We start from the raw sequence: 24,031 nt of genomic DNA, 5'->3' as shown, positions 1-24,031 counted from the left end.
TGAACTGCATGTTGCATGACCACTCCGGTCTTGAACTGACTCTGCCCATCCAAGGTGACTATTAGGACCTCCTGGACAGGAAGGACTAGGCAGTGGCTTCCTGTTTCTGTAAAGGCTCACCTGGCCAATAATAAGGCCTTCCTGAGTTCTGCCATGTGTCCCTGTATCATTTGGTTTCTCTTCAGTTCTGACCTGCCTCTTTGTGTGTTCCTTTATTATTAATTTGTGTGTTCCTTTATTATTAATTTTCCAATTTGTGCATTGATTGCTTCAGACTATGAAGCAAAGTGGTGTGCATGAACATAAAAATGAGACAAAATACAGAAAGCAATAATAATGCAAGTTCTAAAAACAACAATTATTCCTAAAAGCAAATTACAGTGGTACCTCAGGTTACAGACGCTTCAGGTTACAGACACTTCGGGTTACAGACTTCGCTAACCCAGAAATATTACTTTGGGTTAAGAACTTTGCTTCAGGATGAGAACAGAAATTGCACGGTGGCGGTGCAGCAGCAGCAGCGGGAGGCCCCATTAGCTAAAGTGGTGCCTCAGGTTAAGAACAGTTTCAGGTTAAGAACGGACCTCCAGAACGAATTAAGTTCTTAACCCGAGGTACCACTGTATAAGAATAATAAAACCATTTCTAGGCTGAGTTACGCACCAGACCTTTAAAGAACATTTAACGCATGACTCCCCCACCCAAAGAATTATGTGAACTGTAGTTTGCTAAGGAGCTGGGAACTGTAAGGGTAAACTACAGCTTCCATATTTTGTTGGGGGGGGTGTTGTTGTGCTTTATAGGTCTAGTGTGTATGCAGCCCTGGAGATATAAAATTATCATTGTTCCTGCCTCCTCATTAGTCTTCATTCTTAACGTGATCACCCTAGCTCCTAGCTCCAGGAGTACAGTACCTCAAACTGTTGTCTATAGCCAAACAATGACAAAATGTCAAAGTCTTGCAACTTCTCCCTATTAAGCAAACATTTCAAGCAAAAAAGATGGCAAAAAAGGGACTGACCATAAAACATCATTTGCCATATTCTCAGCGGATCTGCAGCAATGGATACCCAACCCTATCTCATTTTCCTGCAGACAAAATATGAAGCCACCAGACCAGATCAAATTGCAGCGTTGAAGTCTGTGCCTTATGCCTTTTTAGCCATAGAATCTACACAATGAATCTTTAAGGGACGCCACTAGAGGGAGATATGGTCACAGAGACTGCCAGTGTATTAAAATCAGATTGCCGCAAATACTGCTGAGACAAAGTGTGTGTGCCTATGTGTGTAGGGGAATATGACAGTTCATTCATCCTGAAATCTGCATGCAAAAATCCAAGATCTGCTCCCCACACCACACATCAGAAGCTCTGATCATATACCCTGGTTTCTCTTCAGATCATATATAAATTCAGGCTTCATATTCACGTTTCAAGTTATGAGTGAAGCTCTAGCGTAGGACGCAGAAATCAGCTTTTGAAGATTCTTCCTGGAGGCACAACATTAGAAAGAACACATCTAGCCTTTTTAATGCGTAATTCAACCATCAAATAACTTTGCTGCCATAATAGTAAACATTCCCTGGAACCATGCTTTCTAAAAGGGTAAAGGGTCCCCTGACCATTAGGTCCAGTCGCAGACGACACTGGGGTTGCGGCGCTCATCTCGCTTTATTGGCCGAGGGAGCCGGTGTACAGCTTCTGGGTCATGTGGCCAGCATGACTAAGCCGCTTCTGGCGAACCAGAGCAGCGCACAGAAACGCCATTTACCTTCCCGCCAGAGCAGTACCTATTTATCTACTTGCACTTTGACGTGCTTTCGAACTGCTAGGTTGGCAGGAGCAGGGACCGAGCAACGGGCGCTCACCCCGTTGCGGGATTCGAACCGCTGACCTTCTGATCAGCAAGCCCTAGGCACTGTGGTTTAACCCACAGCGCCACCCGCGTCCCTACCATGCTTTCTGCTATTCACTTAATATAAATTTAGCATCAACAGTTGCTGCAAGTCAGTGTACGCAACACTGTCCTAGATGGACCAACAGTCCAACTCAGTATAATGCAGTTTCCTATGTTACCCAGCTGGCAATGCTTAGGAGTATTCACCACATACGGCTTCAATCACCACAATACAAGTCTCAAATTTGTCGAGCCAGTTCAATGCATTTAAATAAGGCATGCTAGTTATCTTCCTGTAACTCCCTAGCATCTGGAAAACTAAGAAGTTAAATGAAGAGGGGTTCCCAAGTACGCAGAAAGATTTGTATTCGGAAATGAGTGGACCTAAAATTCTCAGTTAGGGTGCAAGGAAGCATTATTTGCATAGTGTGCGAAGTTTTGGTAATGTTTGTGTAGCCACAAACCTATTTCTCTGCCTCAAAAGGGGCAAAATGTCACTTATTTTGACACCGATCATCTGAAAGAATCCAATAGGCTAAGTAATGCAGAAACCAGTTCAGGAAGAAAAGCCCTCACTCCACTTCTCTGATTTGCAAAAACATGACAGATTACAAAATTTATGTAACATTTATTTCAACTCTAGTTCAGACCTTTGTTTGTTTGGTCAGAGGTTTTTAAGATTCCAGCCATTTGGGAACTTTGCCCACACCAACATGTCTCAAGAATTACCTCTCTCTCCTGGAAAAAACCTGTGCATTAGATTGTAGATCATGCTGTGTTTGTGTACGAATGTTGCCCAGGACTCTTGGACCTCACCATCAGTCATTGCAAACTGATGCTCCACCCTACAAAACGCCTAATGTTTCCCAGTGATTGCACATTGCAGAGGAGTGAGGCTGGATTGACAGTAACAAGCAACCTGCCTGTTATGTACTGAAGTTCTCACCCTGGGCCAGCAGGGGGATACTGTAGATAGTTTTCACTCAGGTCCACATATGCAAATAGGGGATTGAAAGTGACGTTCAGTGATTGGCTAGTTACAGAAAGTTGCTACTGTAGCATTGCAGTGGAGCTCTATATAAGCAGGCTGGCTGAACCCTTCAGTTCAGTTCTGTTCTGGCCTGTGAATAAACAAGAGCTGTTTGAAGAATCGCTGTGTCGTCTGATATGTTCACCCACAACTTAACACTGCCATTGCCATGACTTACCTTCTCATGGTGGAAACTCTTTTATTAGCTGAGATTTCTGCATTGCAGGGGGCGGTTCTGAGTTTGAAAAGCACTCGGTCTACCCTGCATTTTCTGTTGCATCCCTGAATGACACTGGCCCTATACTATACTGTCTATGGGCTTCAAACTGGTGTGTAGTGTGGAATAGCTTACTGAACCCATGTTGACATTTCCAGTTAACAAGGAGAAACTATGGGGCTATACTGGCTATGGGGCAGGGAGAGCAACAGTGTGACTTTGGGGTGGATCCTTTCCCTTTTCCATTGCACACTTCTATTTGCAGAGTATTTCAGACATTCCATTCACTGGGGACCCTAGTTTTAATTCTTCGCCACTCAGAAAGCTTCAGAAGGAATCCTGGTCTCCCAGCAAAAAATGGGCCACACATCCAACACATGACATTTCCTGGAATAAGCCTTAGAAATGGAATTAGCTGCTTTTCCTGTTTTTGAAAGGAGAAAACAAGGGCGCTCAGTTAGAAATCCTGGCAAACCGAAATATATAAATCCACCTTTTCCGTGTGTTTTTGGTGCAAATATTTCATAAAGAATTATGGCGCACGGAGTATATGACAGGTTTATTTATTTGCTTTAGTCTACCTCTTTGGCTTGCGTACTGAAATTCCATGGCTAACCATAAATTCTCTGTTGAATTAAGAATATCAGAAGAGTCCTGCATTGATTTTGCAAGTGTCCAAGTCAAATGCCTCTAACAAGCAAGGTATGGGTGTGATGCCCTGGCTAGCTACTGTTGCGTGTCTCCAGTATTGAGCATCACTGCATCTTCATTCCAGGGTTTTTTTAAGCATCTGAAGAAAGTACAACAGTGTAGCCTCTTGTCTCAAGTTACAAATGTGCGTTAAACAGTGGTTCACAAAGGTGTGGCATGTCTTTGAAGGTGACCCGGAAACTGCAATTAATCCAGAATGCGGCAGCTAGACTGGTGACTGGGAGTGGCCGCTGAGACCACATAACACCGGTCCTGAGAGATCTGCATTGGCTCCCAGTACGTTTCCGAGCACAATTCAAAGTGTTGGTGCTGACCTTTAAAGCCCTAAATGGCCTCGGTCCAGTATACCTGAAGGAGCATCTCCACCCCCATCGTTCAGCCGGACACTGAGATCCAGCACCGAGGGCCTTCTGGCCGTTCCCTCATAGCGAGAAGTGAGGTTACAGGGAACCAGACAGAGGGCCTTCTCGGTAGTGGCGCCTGCCCTGTGGAACACCCTCCCTTCAGATGTGAAGGAAATAAGCAGCTATCTTCTCTTTAAAAGACATCTGAAGGCAGCCCTGTTTAGGGAAGTTTTTAATATTTAATGCTGTATTCTTTTTAACACTTGATTGGAAGCCGCACAGAGTGGCTGGGGAAACTCAGATGGGCGGGGTATAAATAATAAATTTATTATTATTATTATTATTATTATTATTATTATTATTATTATTATGCCACACTGGAGTAGCAAGAAAATTCAAGGACATTCAAAGAAACATTTAGACATTTCAGTGTAGTACGGTATCAAAATAATTTGTTTTTATTTTCCGAAGGTGGATAGGTATCTTCTTATAACGACAGCAAGCGCATCAAGGTCAATCCTTTTGTGATCCAGAATTGCCATTCAGACAAAAGCACTGGAGAAGACTCATTTATAATTGTGTTTTGGGAATGGTTCATGTTCTTATGCATTGCTTTATACTTTCTGGGTGTCCCGTGAGCATATTATAAAGTACTTGTGTTTTGTGCTATAAATCAAACACTGCTGGGAGTTGTTTTTTGTTTTGTTTCCCAATGTATTTCTTATGAATAAAAAAAATGGTGTGGTGCAAGCAAATTTTTATTTTCAAAGTGTGGCCCAGAGGGGGAAAAGTTTGAGAACCACTGGCGTAAACAGTCTATTGTGTTGTAGGTGCAGGGGGTCATTTTAAAATAAGAAGAGGAGGAGACACAACTCACTAGGACAGCACATCCTTTGCACATGTAAGGTCTTGAGTTCAATCCTTGCTATCTCCAGTTAAAAGGTTCAGGGAGCAGTTGATGAGAAAGCCCTCTCCCTGGGACTAGGGAGAACAGCTGCCAGTGTTAGAAACTGAGATATGAAAGCTAGGAGCATTATGAGCCTAGGTTATGGGTGTCACAACTGAGTGTCTAGGCTGAAAATGAATGAACTGCAGCTAAAATCTTACGTTCATTTTTCTCATGGTCTGGTCCTCATCTGAGGACTGCAAAAAAAAACACAAAGCTATACTTCCCCATCCCATCCCCACCCCCCAATATTGTCAAGAGGGTCTGTTGTGTATTGAGTCAAAGGATTTTATATCTGTATTATTATTGTCTGTATTTGCTATTGGTTCATTTAAGCTGCTGTATTTGCAGTGCAGTGCAGTCTGTGCCGTGGCTCAAGGGATCACTGATGCCAGTAAAAGAAGGGCCACATTCCTGAGCTACTGTGGGCCTGAGATCTTCATGCTGGCCAAGGCACTGCTTGCCCCAGCGAAGCTAAGTGAGACACCTCTCAAAGATATTCTTGCCTGCCTAACAAGCCATTTAGCGCCTACTGAGACCAAGATGGCCCGGGGGATGGAGTTTCATAAGAGGCAGCAGCGTGCTGGGGAGTCTGTATCTGCATTTCTAGCTGAACTGCGGAAGCTCGCTCAGCACTGCGACTTCCAAGATCTGGAAGAGACTCTCCTGGATCGGTTTATCGGTGGCCTGAGCAGCAAGAAAGCCAGAAGACGCATCGTGGCTAAAGAAGAGGTTACCCTTGCTTCAGCCTTGAAGGAGGCCACCGCCACGGAGAATTATGAAAGAGAGGAGCTTGATGCCAGTCGCAGGGCCCCTAAGCCACAGATAGAAGTTGTGCACGCCATGGACGAACTAGAGGCTACTCCGAGCCAGGGCCCAGTCCGTGGGGTCGAGTCAGTGCGTCAGGCCTGCACAGTGCACAAAGAGCACCGAGGCAGGTGCCCTGGTTGTGGCGGAAACCATGAGCGGAAGAGTTGTCGTTTCCGGGATGCTATGTGCCGGACGTGCGGAAAGACAGGTCACATCGTCAGGGTCTGTAGATCGGCGGCGTTGGGAGCGACAGGAGCACCTAGACTGGAGCATCGCAGATCGCCCACAGCAAACCATGTTCTAAAGGACTGCCACTACATAACGGAGATCAACGGGAGGGTCGTGCAGTTTCCAGAGCAAGGCAAGGCACACGTCAAGGTGAAGATTGAGGGTCAGCTGTGCGACATGGAGGTGGACTCCGGATCTGGATTCACTATCGTGTCAGACCAGACCGCGAGGACATTCTTCCCCAGGGGTAAGTTGCCCCCTCTGGAGCCCTTCCCGGCAACTTTGCAGTCATACTCAGCGGGCCGCATCCATGTCATGGGAATGTGTGCCGTGAGAGTACAGTTCCGGGACAAACAGGCGGTACTCAAACTGGTGATTGCGAAGGGCGGTCGCCCCAGTCTCCTGGGCACTGACTGGTTCCCCGCCCTGGGACTGAGTATATCAGGGCTTAATTCAATCCAAACCTGCCCTGAGATGAGCGAGGCATTATGCAAAGAATTTGCTGGTCTCTTTAATGGAAAACTGGGTTGTTATAAAGGGCCCCCAGTTGACTTCGAATTGGACCCTGGGGTGGCCCCAATCCGACTCAAACCAAGGCGAGTGCCATTTGCACTGCAACCCAAGATCGAAGCAGAGCTGGATAAATTGGTCAAGCAGGGAGTTCTCTCACCCGTGGACTCCACTAAGTGGGAGACTCCAATCGTCACACCCCTTAAAGCAAATGGGGAAGTCAGGATCTGTGCCGATTACAAATGTACTATCAATAAGGCACTCAGGGGAAACTCATACCCCATTCCAGTCGTATCACATCTGTTGGCTAAACTGGCTGGGGACAAGGTGTTCGCCAAAATTGACCTGGCACAAGCTTACCAACAGCTGCCAGTAACCCCACAATCAGCGGAAGAACAGACTATTGTCACACATAAAGGGGCGTTCAGAGTTAACAGATTACAATTTGGAGTTTGTGTGGCCCCAGGGATTTTTCAAGGGCTCATGGAACGCCTGTTAAGAGGTCTGCCGGGGGTCTTGCCATTTTTTGATGACGTTTTGATTGCTGGAAAAGACCCACAGGAACTGGTTGCGCATGTCCGTGCAGTGTTGCTCAAGTTCAAGGAGGTGGGGTTGCAACTAAAAAAGGAAAAATGCAGTTTTGGGGTGCCAACTGTGGAATTCTTGGGGTTTAAAATTGATGCATCAGGCATCCACCCCACAGATGCTAAGGTTAAGGCCATCATCGAGGCACCACGACCACAGAACAAGACGGAGTTGCAGTCATTCCTGGGACTTATTAACTTTTATCATTCGTTCTTACCCCAGAAAGCTTCGGTAGCTGAACCATTACATAGACTGTTGCAGAAAAAGAATGTGTGGCGATGGGGGCAGGAGCAGCAGAAGGCTTTTGGCTCCTTGCGAGGAATGCTGAGTAGCAAGAGCGTCCTTGCTCATTATGATGAATTGAAGCCGCTGGTCCTGGCATGTGATGCCTCTCAATACGGCCTGGGGGCGGTGCTGAGTCATAGGGAACCGGATGGGTCGGGAAAGCCCATCTCTTTCTATTCCCGTACGTTGTCGCCCACGGAGCGCAACTATGCTCAAATTGACAAAGAGGCGCTTGCAATTGTGGCAGGAATCAAAAAGTTCCATGATTATGTGTACGGTCGTCATTTCTCCATTGAAACGGACCACAAACCACTGTTGGGGTTGTTCAACCCGAACAAACAAACGCCACAAATTCTCTCCCCCAGAATGTTGTGTTGGTCTATATTCCTGAACGGGTTCCAGTACACCTTGACCCATGTGCTGGAGAAATGGTTGTGCCACGCTGATGCGCTGAGTCGATTGCCCCTGCCTGGCGGGAGCAATGAGGATCCTGCTCCAGCGGAGCACATAATGATGCTGGAAACACTTCCGGGGGCTCCTGTAACGGCTACTGATATTGCTGAGAAAACGAGGAAAGATGCTGTTCTCTCCCGTGTGCTCACTTGGGTGGAGAGGGGGTGGCCAGGTGGTCCGCATGAAGACAAATTCAGGCCTTATGCGACAAGGCAGCACGAGTTATCCATGCATAAGGGTTGTCTCCTGTGGAGAGATAGGGTGATCATCCCAGCACCACTGAGAAACAGGGTTCTTGAGACGCTTCACATGGGACACCCGGGAATGGTCAGGATGAAGTCGCTAGCCCGATCTTATGTGTGGTGGCCTGGAATGGACCAGAACATAGAACAATGGGTACGAACATGCAAGGCATGCCAAGAGGTGCGGCCAGAAGTGGCCAGAGCACCAGTTCACTGGTGGGAGCAGTCCAGATCTCCCTGGAGCCAGCTGCACTTAGATTTTGCTGGGCCATTCCAGGGGAAGGTCTTTTTGGTTATCGTCGATGCATATTCCAAATGGTTAGAAGTGGCGATGGTCCCTAGCATGGCATCAGCTGCCGTAATCAAGGTGTTGAGGCAGCTGTTTGCAACCCACGGGTTACCTGAGACCATTGTATCAGATAATGGGGCAGCTTTTGTATCCCAAGAATTCAGGGCATTCTTGGCTGATAACTTCATAAGAGGGGTCACATCCGCGCCCTTCCACCCATCCTCCAATGGGCAGGCGGAGCGCATGGTAAGAACAGCCAAAGAATCCATTGCGCGCTTAATGGAGGGTAACTGGTCAGCTCGCATCGCGCGAATGTTATTTTTGCAGCATGCGACGCCGTGTACTGCGACGGGCAAGTTGCCAGCTGAGCTGCTCTTGGGTAGAAGATTGGTAACGGTGCTGGATTATGTCCACCCGATAAAATGCCAAACCGTAATTCAAGAGCAAACCCCCAGGCTGAGACTGACACAACAAGGTATTTCGCCCCTGAAGATCTGGTCTGGGTGAGGAACTATTCACGAGGTTCGCGGTGGGTGGCTGGTGTGGTCACCCGGGCTAGTGGACCTGTGTCCTATTATGTGACCTTGGAAAATGGGCAAGTTTAGAAGAGACATATAGATCAGCTGAGGCGCCGGGCGCTCAGCAGGGAGGAGTCTGATAATTCATCCCTGGCTAACGACGCAGAGCTGCAAGACCAGAGTGAAAATGGCCCAGAGGTGCAATCACCAGGGGCTTCAGCAAATGAACCAGGGTCTGCTAGTCCTCAGGATGACGAGGTACAGGTAGGGGACCCTGAGATGTCTGGGACTCCATCTGTTCCTGACGAAACCCCTATAGCAGCCCCCCTACCACAGGTGACACCCAATCCAGAACTGGCAACACCTGTTGTCAGGAGATCAAGTAGAAGTTGTAGGACCCCACAGTACCTGAGAGATTACGTCTGCTGTGCTCACTAGGGGGGGAGGGGTGTTGTGTATTGAGTCAAAGGATTTTATATCTGTATTATTATTGTCTGTATTTGCATTAGGGTAAAGTAACTGCCTTTTGGTTCCAGAGGGTACAGCTACTATTGGTTCATTTAAGCTGCTGTATTTGGATCCTCTGTCTTATTGGTTCCCTCCAAAAGGCAGGACTGTGATTGCCTGATTTTGTTCCCTCCAAAATGTATCCTTTCTAGCTAGTTCCCTGTCCCTATAAATGTAGCTCTCCCCTCCTCAGGTTTCAGTCTTGTTGCTTTAATAAAGAAGCGTTACTAGAGAACTGTCTCCAGCATATTATGTCAAGAGAGCTGAAATCACAAACCCCACGTCACAACAGGGTCTCTTCTCCAGTCTTCAGAGAGTGGCTAGAAGTGGGGAGGCAGAAAAAGGCCCTCCTTTCCTTCCACACTGCAGTTTTAAGCTGAAATCTTAGGTGCAGTACTGTGCCCAGAACTCAGAAACTACTCGCGCTAATGAAATTCGCTGTCTCAAAACGCACCTAGAACAATGAGAATTTTGAACGCTGCCAGTAAGAATGGGCAATACTGGAGAAATAGTCTGGCCTGCTGTAAGGCAGTTTCCTATGTACTGGGTAGGGAAGGAACCTGCACAAACATATTGGAAGTACAGTGGCACCTCGGGTTACATACACTTCAGGTTACAGACGCTTCAGGTTACAGACTCCGCTAACCCAGAAATAGTACCTCGGGTTAAGAACTTTGCTTCAGGATGAGAACAGAAATTGTGCTCCGGCGGTGCGGAGGCAGCGGGAGGCCCCATTAGCTAAAGTGGTGCTTCAGGTTAAGAACAGTTTCAGGTTAAGAACGGACCTCCGGAACGAATTAAGTACGTAACCAGAGGTATCACTGTATACAACCTTCCTCCCCCCCCCGTGTCTACACTGTAGAAGTTTATAGCACAATCCCAGGACATCAGTCTGTGGCCAGGAGATCTGCTGCCAGTCAGTGTAGATGATGCAGGCGTTTCCCCACGTTTCCCCACGAGTATTCGACTTGCATGCAGTCACATAGACGTGTAGCACCAGTAAATAATTACCGTTATTTTTCCAAGACTAGGGTTTTCCCCCTTTAAAATGTCAAAAATTAGGGGGCATCTTATACACAGATACATCTCCTCCCGTTTTCATAAATCTGAGTCCCCCAAAATAGGGGGTATTTTACACATGAGGGAGTCTTATAGACGGAAAAATACTGTATATAATAATTAAACTCCAAAATGATGCAAAAAGGGCCCAAAATGAGTGGGGAATCTGCCAAAAAATAGTGAGAAAAGAGCAGGAAAACAGCTAGCAATCCCAGGGGCCTTTGCAGCTGCAATCCCATAAGCCTTTGAAGCTTGTTGAGAGTTGGGAGTTGAGAAAGGAGGACATTTAATGGCTTTTGAGGTGGCATTCCCAACTACAGTGGATGCTCAGGTTGTGAACGTGATTGGTGCGGGATGCACATTCACAGCCCACAGCGGCGCGTCTGCACATACGCGGGTTGCAATTTGGTGCTTCTGCGCATGCGCAAACACAATTCAGAGCTTCTGCACATGTGCGACCGCCGAAACCCGGAAGTAACCCGCTCCAGTACTTCCGGGTTTCGGCAGTCAGTAACCCCCAAAAAGCGGCTGTAACCCAAGGTATGACTGAATATGCAATTTCACGTATATGCACGGTACCCAGGAACTTAACCCCCGAGTTAAGTGGGGAGGTGCCTGTATACATGAATATATATTTATTGATTTAACACAGGTGCCTCAGAGGATCTTACGCAAAGATTCTGCAAAGAAGGTAGAGAAATTACTGAGTCACCACATATGTTAGGACAGCAACCTCCTACAGAAAAATCTAAGCAACGTATGTCTATTTCTATGGCATGCAGAACTTAATGGGCTGTGTAATGGGGTTTGGGGTTGCTCGTGCGTAAGGCGCAAACTGCTCCAAGCTGAGTAGTTTGGTTAAAACTTTCCCCCCAGCTGGACAGTCAGTATTCCGTGACTGTCTCAATCACTGGCAGAATCCGTCAGTGGGCGTTTCCTGAATTTCCTCCAACATAAAAGTTCTTTGACACCCAGTCGCCGCCTAGCTTCCCTGCACGGAAGCTTTCTGCACAGAGTGGGCGTCCCAAGGGGAGGTCCTGTGCTCTCCCCGCTGGTCTCGCTGGAACAGTCCCTGAGCCTTCCCTCCGAAGCTCCCTCAGCCTCCCCTTTCTCCCTGGCGTCACGTCTATTTCCTTCCCAAGCAGAAGCCCTCTCTCTCTCCTTGCTGGTCCCCTCTCCAGCGTCATTGGGGAGCCTTACCACCACCCTTGGCTCCGATAGCAGTTCCCTGACAGGCTGTGTTCCCACAGAAGCTTGTCTTTAAAGGAGGGCACTATTTTATTTTATTTTATTTTATTTTATTTTATTTTATTTTATTTTATTTTATTTTATTTTATTTTATTTTATTTTATTTTATTTATTTTATTTTATTTTATTTTATTTTATTTTATTTTATTTTATTTTATTTTATTTTAAAAGGTAAAGGGCACTGAAGAGGAGCAGGGCACTGGATGTGACATTCGCTTGCAACCCACACCTGTTAAGAAGGAAAATGAAATTAAGTCCAAGTAGCACGTGTCAGTGCTCTAAGCCCAGAGGGAAGTGTCAGATCAAATAAGGAGAATGCAAAGCTCTTTAACAGAAAGAAAAAAAGACTTTATTCCTAAAGTACTTTGACACGCACAGGCTGCTCTTTTCTCTTCAGATCTGCCTCCTCTTTCGATAAGGTTTTCCCGCAACTCCTACAGACCCTCCGCAGCATTCATTTCTATATTTGCATAATTCGGTGGCATTTGTGGGCAGCCTCAAGACAGCCCTGCTGGCCATTGCATGCAGGCCTGGCGCAATGGGGCAAGGCATGTTCCCATATCCAGCCCCACCCCCAAGATGCTAGAGCCACTGGGGGAACATCCCTGAAAGGGCCCCAAACCATCTCGGCTGCTTTGGGGACCTCGATAGTTTTGTGAGCACGTCCTTGACTCTTTGCAAGCATAAAAAGTTTCCTATTCCTGCCCTGTCCTTATTGGGCTCAACACTAACACAGCACAGCAATCTGCGGAAAGCCAATAGGATTCAGTACTCTGTCCTTGCCAAAGGCCCAACTCCTACCGGAGACCTGAAGGAGTATTAGCACACAAAACTGCACCTGATGTTTTCCCCACCCAACGCCTGCACTGATTGTTCATCTAGCTCCAAAACAGTGGATACTACAAGCCAGTGGGGTGAGTTGTGATGACTCCTCCGTTCTCTTTCAAGACATCTGCAAGCAGGCTTTGGAAGCACTTCCAGCTGTATCCCCGTTTATGCTAACGAAACCCACATTTTGGATCCCTGGTGATGGAAGTGGAACATTTGCGGTTTCTGCCTTGTTGATCAAAACATACCAGATGCACTACTATATCAGCATGGGATAGTGCAGCCTTCCTCAACCTGTGGGTCCCCAGATGTTGTTGAACTACAACTCCCATCACCCCTAGCTAGCAAGGCTCAGGGATGATGGGAGTTACAGTCCAACAACATCTGGGGACCCACAGGTTGAGAACCGCTGGGATAGTGCATGGATGGAAAATGGTTCATTTAAGATCGCTACCTAGGTAGAGAAAAGGGACGCGGGTGGCGCTGTGGGTTAAACCACAGAGCCTAGGACTCGCCGATCAGAAGGTCGGCAGTTAAAATCCCCATGACAGGGTGAGCTCCCGTTGCTCGGTCCCTGCTCCTGCCAACCTAGCAGTTCGAAAGCACGTCAAAGCGCAAGTAGATAAATAGGTACCACTCTGGTGGGAAGGTAAACGGTGTTTCTGTGTGCTGCTCTGGTTCGCCAGAAGCGGCTTAGTCATACTGGCCACATGACCCGGAAGCTGCACGCCGGCTCCCTTGGCCAGTAAAGCAAGATGAGCATCACAACCCAAGAGTCAGCCACGACTGGACCTAATGGTCAGGGGTCCCTTTACCTTTACTTAGGTAGAGAGATGGTTTAAACACAATGATTTTGCATGCCAACCAAGTTTATTTGAAACCTCCTACCTTGCACCGCTGATATCGACTCCGACCATCAATTGTCCATTCAGCGAAAGGATCTCATCTCGCAAGCGAACCTTTCCACATTTCCCCGCAGGGCTGTTTTTCTTTAAGTCGGTGACCCAGATGCTTCCGACGTCCAGCACAGGACCCTTATGCCCCTTCCTCTTCCTCCCCACTCTCCTCTTTTCACCATAGTCCCCCAGAGCAGGGATGTTCCCAAAACTTAGGCCGAGCGCCTCTGTCTTTCCTGGATCCTTGGTCAAGTATAGTGTGCAGATCTCCATATCCACAAAACAAGTACCATGTTGCAGTTTGGCCTCCTCTATTGGGAAGTTGAGCTGGATATATTCCCTCAACTTCTTAATGGAAGAGTGGCAAAGTCTGTGTTCTGGCTCCTCCACGTCCTCCTTCAGATGGTTTTGGAGCCACCGGTAAAGGATGGGAAGAAACAGCACGGCGTTCTCCGGAGTGATGGGCATTGTGGCCACGGCAGGGTCCCATTACGTGATGAACTTGTTCCTGGATTGGGTGGTCGAGATTTGATCAACGCACCTTTCGGGATCAAGGTAGTTCTGCGCTTCATCAGCCGCCATACTAAGGGAAACCGAAAGTAAGGGAGGGAGCCCGAAATAAAATAACAGGAATGAAAAAGTTCCCTCTTTTCTGCCGGTTTAGCCAAAGATAACAGAGCAGGCTTTTTAATTAAAAAGAATGAACACAATGGCTCTGGAGGATTCAGCGAGAAGAGGAAGGAAGCAGAGGTTTGGCTCTTTCCACAGCTGTCCGCACAGAAATCGCTCAGGCACTCGCTGCTCCACCAGCAGTGACCATAATTGCTCCTCCGCATTCATCAACACCTGCTTGACCTAGAAAGGGGGAAACAACACAGTTAAAACCATAATTCTCACTCTCAAATAAGGGATTTGAGAGCTGTCTGCAATGCTCATTAATGAGAAAGCTTTCCTTAACGTTATTCTCTTTTCTTGTTAATTCTATAATCTGTTTTTCTATTCATTTGTGTGTTTTTAAAATACACTCTTGGGTTATCAGTCATGTTCTGGAAAGAGTACAGAAGAGGAACACAAGCAGGAATACAAGGAAATGTTTATACAGTGGTACCTTGGGTTACATACGCTTCAGGTTACATACGCTTCAGGTTACAGACTCACCTAACCCAGAAATAGTACCTCAGGTTAAGAACTTTGCTTCAGGATAAGAACAGAAATCGTTCTCCGGCGGCACGGCAGCAGCGGGAGGCCCCATTAGCTAAAGTGGTACCTCAGATTAAATACAGTTTCAGGTTAAGAACGGACCTCCGGAATGAATTACCGTATTTTTTGCACCATAACACTCACTTTTTTCCTCCTAGAAAGTAAGGGGAAATGTCTGTGCGTGTTATGGAGGGAATGCCTACGGGTGGCATGCCTACGGATTTTCCTCCTCTAAAAACTATGTGCGTGTTATGGTTGGGTGCGTGTTATAGAGCGAAAAATACGGTAAGTTCTTACCCCGAGGTACCACTGTAGTAGATTTGGGATGTGCAAGGGAGGGGGGATACAGGAAGAGAACAGTTGACTGAGAAAGTGAAAGTCCTTGCACTAACGAGACTTTGAATACAACCCATTATTGTTTTCTCTTTCTCTGAATAATTTTGGCAAAAAAATAAATAAATTACAATTTCCCTGCAAATCTACATTTTCTATCTTTCTTTTTCACTGCATATTATCCTCAAATAGCTGAATGAGGAAAGTTTCCAGAAAGCTACCTTTGACCTTGCAAACAGAGATACAGAGGGGTCTTTGAATTGGCACCAAGTCTAGCACTGAAAGGAGAAGAATAACATCTAAAAGGCGGGCATACATGAAGAAGAACAATGCAACGCTAATATTTCTCAAGATTACTTTATTAAACCAGTCCCAGAGCATTTTGGGATATCCTGATTACATGCAAAGTTTTGTTTCATCCCCTCTAACAAATTGAGCTCTTCCTTCCTTTTACGTCCCTCCCAGCGGAGTATCAAAAGCGTCCTCAGTACCAATTTCCTGGCTTATAGAGAGAGAATTTTTTTAAAAAAGAAGGAAGTAATTACAATGCCCATTGCTGACTCTTCAAGATCTGATTTATTTGCATACGTTCTTCAGATACTATTTTTGAAAGATTGTGTACTATTTTTGAAAGACACATCCAAAGCTCAGCCCATTTTGACATTGTTTTTTAATGTGTTGTTCACCTTCCTCAAAAGAGCAGGCTGTGGTTTAGCTAATGCTAAAGCTTCTAGAAGACCAAACCAGGTGAGACACCATTCACGAAATATAGACATTACATGAAAAGGCTTCTTAAACTCAGTTGGTGATGCAGGGACAGATAATCTGGATGGGGACCCTGCCATTGGAAGTGAAGAGGACTTGATTTTTTTGCCCTCTGCTGCAGGTCCCAACGTGGAGTCAGTCTTCCATGCTATTTACATCGGGGGAAATCACCCACCGAAGCAGATGGCAGCTCCCCCAGGCACACGTCACCCCCAGGCATTCACTAGATTGGGACCACAGTAGAAAGTAAAAGGTTAAGGCTCGTGACCTCGTGCATACCTGGTTCCCAAGCCAAATCAGATGTCCCACCTATGGTTAGATGTAGATGTGGTTCTTCAGAACACTGAACAGCTGAAAACCTCTTTGTGAAGACCTCTTTGAAATCACAATACAATATTTGCATTTGCTCCATCATCACAGATTTGCTAATTTCGTCAAAGGAAGAATAACATTTGCATGTGACCACTCTTAGAACTTAAAAATGAAGAATCTGGAAATATTAGGGATCAAAAAAGTTCTGGCACATCTGCAAATGTGCTCAATTCTTTTCCCAAGCCCTTCCTGTGGGAAAAGTTCACAATAATAAAGTTGCTTAGGAAACAAAAACAACAAAAAAACAACAAAAAAACCCCAACCCTTATGGATTTCTTCGAAGGGCTCATGAATTCTAATTTCAAAACATACATCGAGGGCTTAAGTTTCTGGTGATTTTTTTCAGTCTGAATTTTACGTATGACAAAAATCTGAATACAGAACTTTACATAGGATCATGGACACTTTTCAGTGAGGGAATCAAAAAAACACCTGTGGAGGCATAGAATACACTGGTCTTAAATCAGGATGCGGAAATGGAATGGCTGCATTGTTTTGTTTTAATTTTGTTTGAACTGTATTTTGTGGCAATGCTGGGGCAATTGACTGTATTGGCAATTTTAAGGATTTGGGGTGTTTCACACTTGTGCTTTTTGTGGCACGCAATTGCTGTTTAGTTGTGTAGTATAGCTTGCCACTTTGTGAAGGTATTTGCTTTAAAATTAGGATATAAATCTACTAATTAGATGTCTCAATTAAATCTAAAGGTAAAGGGACCCCTGACCATTAGGTCCAGTCATGACCGACTCTGGGGTTGCAGCGCTCATCTTGCTTTATTGGCCGAGGGAGCTGGTGTACATGACTAAGCCACTTCTGGTGAACCAGAGCAGCGCACGGAGAAGCCGTTTACCTTCCCGCTGGAGCGGTACCTATTTATCTACTTGCACTTTGAGGTGCTTTCGAACTGCAAGGTTGGCAGGAGCTCACCCCGTCCCGGGGATTTGAACCGCCGCGTCCCTCTCAATTAAATCTAGCTTATTATAAATTACATCAACATCAACCCAGTCCTTGCAGACATCCAAAATGCCTGAAGACAGTCAGGTTGTGCATCCATAGCAGAGATCAGAAGAAAAATGACCACTGGGGAGCATCTGCAGCAGCACAACCAGATGCCTTCATCTGCCCCAGCTGCAACAAAGCATGTCTTTCCTGTATCAGTCGCTACAGCCACAGGCACTGCAACCTTCCAAAGGTTCAACTTCACTCCCAAAAGGCACACTCCTCCATTGTCTCCCAAGACAGAGGTATGCCAACAAAGTATTCATTACATTTTATTATTATTTTTTATACATAAAGTATCTATAAATGCAATAAAGTGGAATTCCACATCAGGTAATTGAATGCCTCGATCACCATCACTGTTACTTGCTTTTCCAAAACCGACTTTCCTTCCTATTCATATCTAGGATACTGATTATAAACAGATACTCTTGGGGTCCCTTCCGACAATTCTATGATCCTATGAAATGCAAGGGGGTTATTTCTTTTTTATACAGTGGAACCTCAGTTGTTGAAAACTTTGGAATTCAAATGTTTCAATTTCTAACACCGGCAACCTGGAAGTGAATGCTTCCATTTTCGAACAGCTTCTGAGGCACATTTCTCCATTTTTTCAATTGATTTTGCCGACCAGCAATTGCACCTCAGTTGTCGAACGTTTTGGAAGTTGAATGGTCTTCCGGAACGGAATACGTTTGACAACAGAGGTTCCACTGTAGTACTTCCAAAACACACACACACATACACACAAAATCAATCTAAGAACCCTAGAAGAGGTGTAGTAGATTTTGAAGTGCACAAGTTTGTTCTCATAGCTCCCAGTGTCACTCTCCCAACGAAAGTCAAATAATACATCCATTCTCTCTCTCTCTTATACACACAAATACTCTGGAAAACAGCAGTGCGTAGCATAATACCCAGTCCATTAGGATCAGCATGACTGCAATCCTTAGCATAGTTTCCTGGGCATAAGCTCCATTGAACTCGCGGCTGTTTACTCCTAACTACATAGCTTCTGTCTGTAAAACACACTGAGTTTGAACAAAAGATCTTCAGCCAGCTGAAATGAAGCCTTTAGCTTTTAATTAAAAGTGCAAACCACCTTGCAAAGGATAAGCGTTACTATTTATAGGAACCCCGGTCCAAGAACAGAAAGCAAAGTATGCAGGCTTTGCCTTATTATTTTTTCTCATTCTCGCCTCTATGCTCCTCTGTCACAAACAATAGTGAAAGTTTAAAGCCTCTTCATCGTCTCATTCACTTGCCAGTACACTAGGCTCTGGGAGATGATGTCATTGTTCCTGCTCTGAAAAAAGCCCCAGAGCTGTACTCCCTTGCAATTTCCCCTCTATGGGTGGGGGGGGGGAGAGATTTCAGTCTTAGGACTGCACTCCTTCACATGAGATCTTCTGGGGCCTCACACAGGTGGTGGGCATGGCTGCAGGGGGCTGGCATCAGTTGGGTAACAGACGTAACTCTTACTTCTTTAAAGCTGGTTAATATTCCAGATAGGGACGCGGGTGGCGCTGTGGGTTAAACCACAGAGCCTAGGACTTGCCAATCAAAAGGTTGGTGGTTTGAATCCCCGCGACGGGGTGAGCTCCCGTTGCTCGGTCCCTGCTCCTGCCAACCTAGCACTTCGAAAGCACATCAAAGTCCAAGTAGATAAATAGGTACTGCGCCGGCGGGAAGGTAAACGGTGTTTCCGTGAGCTGCTTTGGTTCGCCAGAAGCAGCTTAGTCATGCTGGCCACATGACCCGGAAGCTGTACACCAGCTCCCTCAGCCGATAAAGCGAGATGAGCGCCACAACCCCAGAGTCGGTCACGAGTGGACCTAATGGTCAGGGGTCCCTTTACCTTTAATATTCCAGATATAAAAATATCAGAGGTTTGTACATACACACCTAAACCTCAGTCCAGGCAAGCAAGACGCGTTAGCAACAGTTCAATGACACTTTCCTAGGAAGACTGGATGCTGCCTTTTGCAGAGTCAGGTCATTGGTCTCAGAAGGGATGAGCTCAGTAGGACTGGAAGGTATATTGACAGATTGTCCAAAACCAATTTCAAGTCCATATCGTGATATTGGTTTCATTTCTTTTCTTTTTTTTTACTTGGGGGGATCTACACACAGGAAAAAACCCACTATAAAGAAGTCAGAAATTAAATCGTCAAAACAAAAGGAAAAAACTATGTAAAAATAGCACAGATTTTTATTTTATTTTTTGCTCTGGAACATCATCTGGTGTTCCATGTTTATAATGCATTCAAAGCGTTGTTTTTTGACTAATGTAGCTGAGACACGGACAATATATTGCAAATCAGGGGTGCGGGTGGTGCTGTGGTCTAAACAACTTAGCCTCTTGGGCTTGCTGATCAGAAGGTCGGCAGTTCGAATCTGCACAACAGGGTGAGCTCCCGTTGTTCTGTCCCAGCTCCTGCGCCAGTGCAAGTAGAGAAATAGGTACAGCTGCGGGGGGAACGTAAACAGCGTTTCCGTGCACTCTGGTTTCTGTCACGGTGTCCCATTGCACCAGAAGTGGTTTAGTCATGCTGGCCACATGACCCAGAAAGCTGTCTGCAGACAAACACCAGCTCCCTCGGCCTGAAAGCAAGATGGGCGCCAGAACCCCATAGTCGCCTTTGGCTGGACTTAACTGTCCAGGGGTCCTTTACCTTTATTGAAAATCATGATGTATGCAAAAATCACAATGTGGGGCGAACCGTGAAGCCAACCCTCCTCTTGATTCCTGCGACCCCTGTTAACCCTGCAGGCTCAGCGGCAAATCACAAGAGCAGGACCAGCAAAAACCACAATGCAGGAAAAACCATGAAGACAGGCAATGCTTCTACATAGTTCCATCCTTATTTCAAACTTAGGGAAGCTTTTAATGTTTGATGTATTACAGTATTTTAATATTATTATTTTTTGGAAGCCGCCCAGAGTGGCTGGGGAAGCCCAGCCAGATGGGCAAGGTATAAATAAATTATTATTATTATTATTATTATTATTATTATTATTATTATTTTGGTATACCATGATGTTTAGCTGGTGATATATCACAATGATGAAAACCAGATATCGCCTAGCCCTAATGCTGACTAGAACCATTTCCATGGATTTTGAAGCATCATGCCGTATCATAAGGTGCTCTCACAAGTCACCTCAAGATTTGCCATGTGGGCCTGAGGGGGGTGGTATTTGATCTCTGAATGTGCTGAACTAGCTGCACAGAGCCTGGCACCCCAGACGCTGAACTCAATCAACAGCTCTCTTAAACTGTGGGAAGACAAAAGACTAGTAAAAATTATTACCAGCTGCAACGAGATGGACTTCCAACATAAATACTTCCAAAATCTATTAATGTAATTGCCCTCAATTTGATCCGATCATCACAAGGCTGGAAACAGTTTTCTAGCGATCGGCTGTAAGGGTTCATCAGCATCAATGCCAAACAAGACTTTCAGAGGAATGGTTGGAACTTAAAGATATTATCTTTATTGACAATTTCCAGTGCGTTGTCCCCCCCCCCCGCGCCCATGTCAGCACAAGTTAATAAAAAATATTCATTATGCTGCACATTCATTTCGGCCTAATACTGTGGTCCACTGAACATAGCAAACAGTGCTGCATTCATGGCATATAGCAGCCTTTGGCAACCTGGTACCTTCCATGTTTTGGGCTACAACTCCCATCAGTGCATGGTTGGAGCACTACTAGCCTGGTCTTGGGTAAAGACCAACAGCAGCTCTAAAGTAAAGGTAAAGGGACCCCTGACCATTAGGTCCAGTCGTGACCGACTCTGGGGTTGCGACGCTCATCTCGCTTTATTGGCCGAGGGAGCCGGTGTGCAGCTTCCGGGTCATGTGGCCAGCATGACTAAGCCGCTTCTGGTGAACCAGAGCAGCACACGGAAACGCCGTTTACCTTCCCACCGGAGCAGTACCTATTTATCTACTTGCACTTTGACGTGCTTTCGAACTGCTAGGTTGGCAGGAGCAGGGACCGAGCAATGGGAGCTCACCCCGTCGTGGGGATTCGAACCGCCAACCTTCTGATCGGCAAGTCCTAGGCTATGTGGTTTAACCCACAGCGCCACCTGCGTTCCTATAAAAGAAAAGAGAAATGAATCCCCATACACATGTCTGGGTTGAAGTTGAATCGTGGGTCTGGAAAGGCTGAAGACTACAGCATGTCTAATGCACACAGAAGCATAAGCTGCCCCGTTCTTTTAGATGGGAAAGAACAAAATAAATAGGGAAAGAGCTGTAGCTCAGTGGTATATCGTCTGCTTTGCATGCAGAAGGTCCCAGGTTCAATTTGCAGGATCCCCAGGTGGTGCTGGGAATGCTTCCGGTCTGAAATGTGAGAGAGGCACCATCAGAACACTAAATTAGATGCCGCAATGGTCTGAACTCTGTGCAAAGGCCGCTTCCCTATGTACCTACGTTCACAGATCCTGCCTCTAATCGAAAGCTCATGGGGAATGAAAAGCTTCTGTGGCAGATGCAAGGTTTTAGGTGCTAAGGGAAGACATCTGAACACGCATTCATGTGTTGCTTTCAAGGCAGCACATGACATCACTTCCATCACACTTTAAATTGCTGCATATGTCTTCATCCGGAAAGAATTCTGTGGCTCCAAACCATTTTCTTTACTTTGCAAATACAGTGGCACCTCAGGTTAAGTACTTAATTCGTTCCGGAGGTCCGTTCTTAACCTGAAACTGTTCTGAACCTGAAGCACCGCTTTAGCTAATGGGGCCTCCTGCTGCCGCTGCGCCGCCAGAACACGCTTTCTGTTCTCATCCTCAAGCAAAGTTCTTAACTCGAGGTACTATTTCTGGCTTAGCGGAGTCTGTAACCTGAAGCGTATGTAACCCAAGGTACAACTGAACCTGAATTGGTTTGATGAACTGCCCATAGAGTTTGGACAAGCAAGCAGTTGTGTGTGCGGCATAGTTGTTGTTTAGTCATTTAGTCATGTCCGACTCTTCGTGACCCCATGGACCAGAGCACGCCAGGCACTCCTGTCTTCCACTGTCTCCCGCAGTTTGGTCAAACTCATGCTGGTAGCTTTGCGAACACTGTCCAACCATCTCGTCCTCTATCGTCCCCTTCTCCTTGTGCCCTCCATCTTTCCCAGCATCAGGGTCTTTTCCAGGGAGTCTTCTCTTCTCATGAGGTGGCCAAAGTATTGGAGCCTCAGCTTCAGGATCTGTCCTTCCAGTGAGCACTCAGGGCTGATTTCCTTCAGAATGGAGAGGTTTGATCTTCTTGCAGCCCATGGGACTCTCAAGAGTCTCCTCCATAATGTGTGGCATTACTCTGCTCATTTGCACACGAGCTTTTCCTAGCAATGTGTAAGGCAAATGTCCCATATGGCTCTGATTTGATGTTGTCAGGCTGTGTGGTTTCTCTTAAAGGCTAACCTTAAGGAACCTACAAAGTGTAGGCTTCCCATTCCAGGAGCGAAGGGGTGAGGCTATTACTGCCTTCACACCCGGATTTCAGAGCTGTTTACTCTCCTGGTTTTCAAATCCATGCGTCACCTTTAATGAACTTAGGGTGTGAGCTTTGTTGGGTGGAATGCAAATTCACTTATCCTCCTGGAAACCTTTCCACCCATTTCTGTGTGGAGCAAGAATTCCTCAAGCGGCTTTCAGAAAGAGGCACTTAAATAGGCTTGCGCTGATCTATTTAAATGAGTAGATTAAAACCAAAGGAAGCTTTAGTTGATCAATCAATGAAGGGGAACTTTAATAGGTTAGGGCAGAGGGTTAGCAGGGCACATTTTTAACGCAGTTTTGTTGAATACTTGAAATAAAAAAAAGATTGCCTTTCCTTTCAACAGTAGATTGTGTCCATATTTATTAAGCTTTTCTCTCCAAAATCTCAAAAATGAATCATACTGAGATGCGGGTGAAAAGTAAATCTCTTCAAATGTACAGTGGTACCTTGGGTTAAGAACTTAATTCGTTCTGGAGGTCCGTTCTTAACCTGAGACATCACTTTAGCTAATGGGGGCTCCTGCTGCCCCGTGCGATTTCTGTTCTCATCCTGAAGCAAAATTCTTAACCTAAGGTACTAATTCTGGGTTAGCGGAGTCTGTAACCTGAAGCGTCTGTAACCCGAGGTATCACTGTAATTTAATCAGGGGACGAATAATCAACTAAGGTTGCAAACCTACGTACACTGACATGGGAGTAAGCCACATTGAAATCAGTTGATCTTACCTCTGAGCAGACACATCAAGGCTTTCACTCTAAATACATTTCATTTTATTTATTTATCATATTAATAACCCATCCTTCCTCCAAGGTGGCACACATACTTGTTTGTCCTGCCCATTTTTATCCACACAACAACTCTGTGAGGTAGGTTAGGCTGAGAGACGGTGACTGCCCCAAGATCACCCAGTGAGCTTTCTGTTTGAGTGGGAATTTGAACCCTGGTCTCCTGGGTCCAAGCGCAGCACTCTAACCACTGCACCACACCGGCTCTCTTATCAATGGCCGAAGTGTCTGCATTTTCTGTAGCCCTGTTGAGGTGTTACTGCCCTGAATAAGGAATGTCAATGTATATAGGGGTTGTGGGGCCATGCACAATGCCCCAGCCCCACACGTCCTGCATTGAGCATGTAGGTCTGAAAAGAGGAGAAACTCTAAATTTTGTTGTCCCTGAGAGGGGGCAATGACAATAAAGATATTATTATTATTATTATTATTATTATTATTATTAAACTTCTATGTATGTTCA

The 24,031-nt window shown here is 45.9% G+C and overlaps 1 protein-coding gene across 2 annotated transcripts in view; it reads right to left on the bottom strand.

The window, feature by feature from the left end:
• Positions 1-24,031, bottom strand: part of PDZD2 (PDZ domain containing 2) — a 251,641-nt gene that overhangs the window by 169,698 nt on the left and 57,912 nt on the right. For both annotated transcript variants that reach the window (XM_079994649.1, XM_079994650.1), the window contains exon 2: positions 13,597-14,459. In XM_079994649.1, the coding sequence (XP_079850775.1) occupies positions 13,597-14,072 (476 nt within the window). In that variant the 5' untranslated portion in view covers positions 14,073-14,459. The remainder of the gene's footprint in view (positions 1-13,596; positions 14,460-24,031) is intronic.

This window comes from Podarcis cretensis (assembly GCF_951804945.1).
Source record: "Podarcis cretensis genome assembly, chromosome: 11".
In the NCBI taxonomy this organism is placed as follows: Eukaryota; Metazoa; Chordata; class Lepidosauria; order Squamata; family Lacertidae; genus Podarcis; species Podarcis cretensis.
This window is presented reverse-complemented; position numbering and strand designations above follow the sequence as displayed.